General features: G+C 34.6%; 1 protein-coding gene across 1 annotated transcript; it reads left to right on the top strand.

Annotated features, from left to right (window-relative positions):
• Nucleotides 1-7,400, top strand: LOC113076048 (mortality factor 4-like protein 1). The gene is made up of 12 exons (XM_026248700.1): nt 1-166; nt 3,541-3,587; nt 3,951-4,018; nt 4,200-4,286; nt 4,496-4,576; nt 4,720-4,745; nt 4,983-5,071; nt 5,191-5,292; nt 6,081-6,169; nt 6,351-6,523; nt 6,640-6,724; nt 6,980-7,400. Exons 1-12 carry the CDS (start codon nt 127-129, stop codon nt 7,062-7,064), a joined length of 972 nt encoding a protein of 323 aa, XP_026104485.1. The 5' UTR covers nt 1-126; the 3' UTR covers nt 7,065-7,400.
• The last annotated feature ends 419 nt before the right edge of the window (nt 7,401-7,819 follow it).

Here is a 7,819-nt window from a genome sequence, read left to right as displayed (position 1 = left end):
CTGACAGGGGCGCCAAAAAAGTGCGTCATAGAAACGCAGCGCGGCGCCTTCACCCTGTGTGAATTAAATCGGAGCTGGCAATGCCTGGATTTGTTTTTCCAGCTATTTTTATAGTTTAATCTGTGAATGGCGCCTAAACAGGACCCTAAACCTAAATTTCAAGAAGGTAAGATACCCTATGGGAAAGCTTTGTCTCCTCTCATTCAACCGCTCAAAGGAAGCGGGCGCTGCCACTCCACAATGGCGCGTATACACAGCAGGATGTGTACTGAAAAGCAGTTTTTACCGAGCAATGCTAACGTTAATTGCCTTCTATATATTGTTCAGTTTTGTTAATCAGCAGTCAGACGCATGTACGACTGCACGTTAGTGCTTTCTTTTTTCTGTAACAGTCTGTATACATGCACGCAGCTGAATGTTTCTGAAACATTAGCTGTTGTCTATGTAGCCCGTTAGCTTATAGCAGGACTTGTTTACAGGAAGCTCCATTATAACATTGAAGTCCTGGCGGGAATGGTTGCCATTCATAACAGGCTAATGCTAGGAATGTCAGCTCACCGATATAAAGCTGGTTCGATATAAATTATTAAATTGTGAAGTGTATCAGAAAATAAATCTCCAATCTAAGGGGTGTGTATAATAAAAAACATTTCGATGTTGTTTTTATACACATTCAAACCTCAAAGGCTGTGTCTTGTTGCTGGTTCATAGAATAACAGTTAGATATTTGATGAATTTGCAGAACTACAGCACACCACATGCTATTGAAATGTAAGTACATCAAAAAAATACTCTTTTATTTCAGCTTTATGGGGATGTGTCTTGTAATTGTTTTCTATAATGACTTTTAGGTGTTCAAAAAAGTGTAACACAACAAAAGCTGTTGAATTGTAAATACTGAGAAAGAGCTCTGGAAGCTTCCAAAAGAGTGTGCAGTATACCGCCCCCTAGAGGAATACATTGCATTTGCTTCGACTGAGTTTCATCTTCAGACGTGAAAAAATTTGACCTTGGACCACCAAACAAGTCTCAAATTGGGTATATTTGAAGCAATAGCCAAAAATACATTGTGTTGGTCAAAATTATAAATTTTAATTTTTTGGCAAAAATCAATAGGACATTAAATAAAGATCATGTTCCATGAAAATATTTTGTAAATTTTCTACCGTAAATATATAAAAACCTCATTTTTAATTAGTAATATTAGTAATATAGCATTGCTAAGAACTTCTTTTGGAAAGCTTTAAAGGTGATTTTCTCAATTTAGATTTTTGTGTACACTCAGATTCCAGATATTCAAATAGTTGCAGCTCGGCCAAATATTGCCTGATCCTAATAAACCATATATCAGTGGAAATCTTAGTTATTCAGCTTTCAGATTATGTATAAATCTCAGTTTTGAAAAATGTACATTTAAGATGTTTTTATGGTCCAGGGTCACAAATGAATAAAAAATACAAGTCTGACATGTCAACGATTCTTGAATGTCAATAGCATGATAACTGCATCACTTTTACAATGAAAGCTTCTGCAAAATCTTCTTTAAGAAATCTTTAACAAGATACAGCTTATAAAGCAGAGGTACAAGATTGTAGGCCTGTTTATTTTAAACTAAATTATCTATTGGTTTAATTTTCTGTGTTATGTTTCATTAATTTCTGTGACTAAAACCACCATCAATATGTTTGTCTAATCTGAAACAGACACACCATTTGAAGTTGTGTAATAAAACTGAAATTAAACTTAATTTATAAAAAATTCAATTTTCAAACTCAAGTCAAAAAAACTGCAAAATAACACTCTGTCCCAGCTTTGTCTTAATTGTTGAATTTGAAAGTTGAAACATGTTTTCTGTTATAGTTCTGTGACTAAAACAAACATAAAAATGTTCTTATAAAAACGGTAACAAGACAAACACCATGAGGTTGATACCAAAGAGTGTATTTATTTAAAAAAAAAAAATTTTTATTGGTTTAAATTTCAATAGCGATTTCGATTTGGCAAAATGTATTTCATCAATAAATGGTTAAATTCAACAACCTAGTGGTTCATTGAAAAAAGTATTGTGTCTTTCAAACCTGTCTGATTTGTAATGAGCAGATAATAAGAGCATTCATTTGGTTAAAAATGAATCCAAATCAATTGAGCATCTTTATATAACCAATCAGTATTCAAAACTATCTCCTACTTCAGGCCGATCTACAACGGTAAGCTTGTATTGTAATAAATTATAACATTTTAATACAATTTAGTGGGTTTTGTCGTTTGTCTTTGCATCATGTCTGTATTCATAAAGACGTTCTGGCTAGTAGGCTATAACCACATGTGTGGATGCTGCAAGTGGCGATTGTAGCTTTTAACTTGTAATTTTAGAAAGAGTTCTAAGAAACAGTATTTTTAATGTATTTTTTGTTGGTTGTGTGTGGTTAAAAGGAGACATTCAAGGACATTCGAACAGTATGACAATTAGAGATTAAATTGAAATCTAGAGATAACGCTAATACGCACTAAAACACATAGTCATGCAATGATGACATTGTTAATATTAACAATTTGAGAACAAATTATAAACATTATTTGCATGGTTTGAAGTGATCTGAACTAACTTCGTGATCATTAGATTTAATCACCATTGGTGGCGTGACTTATTATAAAACTTGAAATTTTTTCAGTTGGTCAGAACAAAACTGGTAGACATGTTAAAAAGTGACAGTGAAAGTGACATGACATTCAGCCAAGTATGGTGACCCATACTCAGAATGGGCAGTGGGCAGCCATTTATGCTGCGGAGCCCGGGGAGCAGTTGGGGGTTCGATCATGGTATTGAAGGTGGAGAGAGAACTGTACATGCACTCCTCCCACCCACAATTCCTGCCGGCCCGGGACTCGAACTCACAACCTTTCGATTGGGAGTCCGACTCTCAAACCATTAGGCCACGACTTCCCACATCACATTACTTGCTCAGATCACATTTTCAGGTGAAACCTCTTTTTTTGGACATACTTTTAAGATGTATTATCTGTAATTCTGAAGTACAGTAAATATCTACACTGGTGCGTTGACTTACAGCCCATACATACAGCTTAAAACATTAGATTCATCCGTGTTGAGGAACCGTGCTGATGCACAATCCACGTAAAGAAGATAATGTTATATAAACAGATAACTTAAAGACAACACGCATACAAAACCCGTTTAGTTGAGCAAATAGTATTTTATTTAAAACTTGCAGAACCATTTTAAGCCACGACTTGTAAATTATATTTAGTATTGTTTTATAGAAATGCAATTTATATTTCAGTTTTTAATAACTTTGTTTTTATGAGCTGAATCATGGCTGTAGCAGGCAGAAATGTGAAAATTACAATAAACACCCTTAATGTATTTTTTTTAAGTTAGTTGTGACTTATTTTTAATGTATTTGCTGAGAATGTTCACACACAAATTATCTTCTCCTCATGTTTTCATATAATTAAATGATTTGTGTATTAGCCTGCCATTTGATGTAATTACACATTAACATTTCTGATGTATTTCAGGTGAACGAGTGCTGTGCTTTCATGGGCCATTGCTATACGAAGCTAAGGTATCTGAATCATTCATGTCATTTTGCATCCTTCAAAAGCCTATTTAATTTTTATTTTTGGGGGGAGCAATAACTTTAGAGTAAATGTAGTCTAAGTGCTTGATGTAGTGTTTTTGTAGATCAGGTTTTATGCTTTTGATATATTTTCTGTGTTAAATAAAATAGTCACAGCAGCCATTTAACCATTCTTTTAAATCTCGGGGCTTAAGATGTTTTGGTGTCCTCATTTTTTTTCATGTGAAAATGTATGTTTCTGTGGTTGTGTTAAACATTTAAATTGTAGTAGTTCTCAGATAACTTTTGAACTGTCTTCCTACGATAGATGATTTGGATGTTTTGCATATTTTATGTCTTTCCTCACAGTGTGTAAGAATCTCTATCAAGGACAAACAAGTGAAATACTTTATTCATTACAGTGGATGGAATAAGAAGTAAGTTAAAGTATTCAAAGTGCTGGTTTGAAGGGATGAAAGTGCTAGTTAGGACACAGTTAACATCCCTGTTATGTAAGTTGTAATGGTTATGTAGTTAATGTAGTTTCTGCCAATAAATAATGTTATGATATCGATTTGATCACTTAATTCTAAGAATGGGTGTTCAATGTGTTTCTAGCTGGGACGAATGGGTTCCTGAAAGCCGTGTGCTCAAATATGTGGACAGTAACCTGCAGAAACAGAAAGAGCTTCAGAAGGCAAACCAGTGAGTAATGCAATGTAGAAACAAGAGACATAAAAATAGATATTTCAAATAAATGAAATTAATTAGACTATTTAATGGACATAAAGCTTCCATATCCATATTATTCTGTCATTGAGATTCCAGTGGAACAAGAAACAGTTAATACAATCTGTGATGCATGTTTATCTTTTAATGAGAAAAGATTTAATGCAAAACATTCTGTTTTTCAGAGACCATTATGTTGAGGGAAGGATGAGGGGTGTCGCACCGAGCAAGAAAATCGCTGCTGTGCAGCAAAAAAATGTAGATGTGTGAGTGTTGCTTTGTCAGCTTTTACTTTTTGGAGTGCCCTCAAATAAACCCGTCTATAATTTTTTTTTAATGAACTTTCAAAACTGCAAACGTATGTTTACTGATGCATATTTAACCATAGTCTTTCTATTCATTTCACTAGAAAAACAAAGAAGAACAAGCAAAAGAGTAAGTTCCAATTCCCTAATCAAATACTGATGTATTTTGATCTATGAAAGCAGATTGATTGAACCTGCTGAATTTAAATGTATGTTAAAATCATTTAAATAGTTTCACAGTTAGTTTACAGATCTGTCATCTTGTTCTCCAAGTAGTTGCAGATGCAGTCAAATTCATACAGTATTAAATGTGGTTTGGAACCATTGATTATTAACTGATAACAATCTCGTCTTGTTTGCTTCTCAGCACCAGGGGCTGGAGAGGGCACTAGCACTGGGGACATGCCTCACCCCCCACGAAAGAAGAGGGCACGTGTTGACCCAACTGTGGAGAGTGTATGTCAGATCAAAGCCTGTTTAAATTAAATGTCTAATATTTAGAGTCTCTCAGAGTTGGTGTTTTAACAAGTGAAACGTGAGGCTATTTTTGACTTCCAAACTGGCTTTGTATGCAGGAGGAGACTTTCATTAACAGAGTGGAAGTGAAAGTAAAAATTCCTGAAGAGTTAAAACCGTGGCTGGTAGATGACTGGGACCTGATCACTAGACAGAAGCAGGTGACTAAAAACAACCTCCCATCCTCAACCCAGTCCAACTTCTGCATTGCTCTTTATTCAACTAAATTGTATAATATAATGCTGTCTGAAGCAACAACTAGACAGAAAAAAACTATTTTTCCAACTGTACGTTTCTGAATAAATTGGTGGTAAAATTAAATTATGTTTTGAAATATAATACTGTTTTCACACCATGTAGTAGTTAGCATAATTACTAGATGACAGTCATGACTTTTCAGACTTGGAATTATACATTTCTAGGGTGACCAGTGTTCAAGTCTCTGTTGTGGTGCTTTCCCATTTCTGAACCAATTCGCTTCTTGTCTGCTCTCCACCGTACTATATAATAAAGGCAAGAAATTATAAATAAATGTTTAAAATTAAATGAATTAGAAATTTGTGAATTGAGTAATCAAGAGACAAAACTGCAATCCATCAAGGAAGCATTTGTTATGAAAATAGCTTATTAGTTTTAGTAGGACATAAGATGTATTCAACTATGTGCTAGTCACATGAAAGTATTTTTTGTGTGTTATTTAATTTTGAGATTGCTGTATTATTCAGACATTACCTTTAGTCATTGGTTTTATTCAAGGTAACTACTGAACTGCGTTTTACTGTTGAAACTGCTGTCAGAGCTTTGCAGGTTATAATTACGAGTTCTACGGAGACATTAACTTTTTGCATGTCAGAATCTTGTAATTACGATAATTATTACACGGTGTGAACACGCCTTAATGTGCACTGCGAACATTTTTGTGGTTTATTTCTTTTCTTGTTTGTTTTAGCTTTTTCACTTGCCTGCGAAAAAGAAAGTAGATGATGTCCTTGAGGACTATGCAAGCTACAAGAGAACAAGAGGAAACTCTGATAACAAGTATGTTTGTATGCCATATGTAAAAAATAATAATAATAATCTTATCCAGTTAGTTGAAATCACCATTGTACAAATTATTCATTTATGTAAATCATCCAGTTAATTTGAAATACCCTGTTGTAGAAATTTGCAAATAAGATGTAGAGAGAGTTTCTAAAGAGGTACTTTGATTTAAACTCAGAGAACAGGCCGTGAATGAGGTGGTTGCTGGAATCCGCGAGTACTTCAATGTCATGTTGGGCACTCAGCTCCTCTACAAGTTTGAGAGGCCACAGTATGCAGAGATCTTAGCAAACCATCCAGATAAATCCATGTCTCAGATCTATGGAGCGCCGCACTTGCTAAGGCTTTTTGGTATGAACTTAAATGCTAATTTTATTTTGAAACCTAACTGGGGGGTTAGGTTATATTCAGTCTCCATATCTCAGAGAACGTTGATTGATTATAATCTCTCTTCTGTCCACTGACAGTGAGAATTGGATCAATGCTGGCCTACACACCTCTGGATGAGAAGAGTCTGGCCCTGCTTCTCAGCTACCTGCAAGATTTTTTAAAGTAAGTAGAAATCTGTTTTGATGTTTTGAAGTCGTTATGAGGTTTTGAGCTACTTTCTGAAGCTGACAGGTTATGAATAAGACAATTCTTTTTGTTAACAACTTTTTATTAAGACATTTGATGACAATCTTGTACACTAGTTTTTAATAAAGCTGGCCTAATATCAAGCCAAAGTTATGCAGATTATGAAATTTATTTTAAAATGCATTCTATACATTGCTTGCAGGTAGTAACTGACGTTTATGCTTCATATAGGTATTTGGTGAAGAATTCATCGTCCCTGTTCAGTGCAAGTGACTATGAGGTTGCACCTCCAGAATATCATCGAAAAGCTGTCTGAGGGCAAAGCCAGTGAGGATGTTTGGTGCTACATTCTGGTCCTCATTTTTATCTTTTAAAATCTATTCATCAAGTCTTGTGGAAGATCTTCGTGCCCACAACATCAGTCAATAATTATTCAGTACTCTAAGGATAACGTCTGGTATTCCAGATAAGGATTAAATCTCTTCGGAACGCTGCTGTTAATTGATCCCATTTTATTGATCAAATTCTTTTTTTTTTGGTTTATGTAATATTCATAAACAGAACCTGGTCGTGTATAGGTGAAATGCTGCATATTTCCTTTTTTTTTTTTTTTCCAAACGTCACTCAATAAATTGTCCTTCTCAGCTGTGACTCTGCTGTATTTGTTTTTGTTTTTTTACAACAAATGGTCTCTTGCCCATTTGCTTTCATAGAAAGTTCAAAAGCTTTACCGATGAATTACAATTCAAAGGTGCAACCACATTAAAGCAGATGCCGTTGACTTTGGGTCACATTTGAAAGAGTTTGATTTTCGAGTCCCTGTTTTGTTTTTAGTAATTGCTAGCTTCAATCTAATATACATTTGGGGGATTTGCAATTGAAACTTTTGAGTAGGCCTATGTTGTTTAAATATATTATGAAATTAAAAGAACATGTTACTGTATAGATTCATATAATTTTGACCACACTACAAATGTTTAGAAACCACACAGCAGCACAGTGACCATTAAAGCACTCTTCAGCTGCTTTTTGAGAAATACGATGACAAGGCACTGAATACCTCTATTTGTG

Source organism: Carassius auratus, unplaced genomic scaffold, assembly GCF_003368295.1.
Source record: "Carassius auratus strain Wakin unplaced genomic scaffold, ASM336829v1 scaf_tig00018446, whole genome shotgun sequence".
Classification (NCBI taxonomy): Eukaryota; Metazoa; Chordata; class Actinopteri; order Cypriniformes; family Cyprinidae; genus Carassius; species Carassius auratus.
Note: the sequence above shows the minus strand (reverse complement) of the source record. Positions and strands in the feature narration are given on the sequence as shown.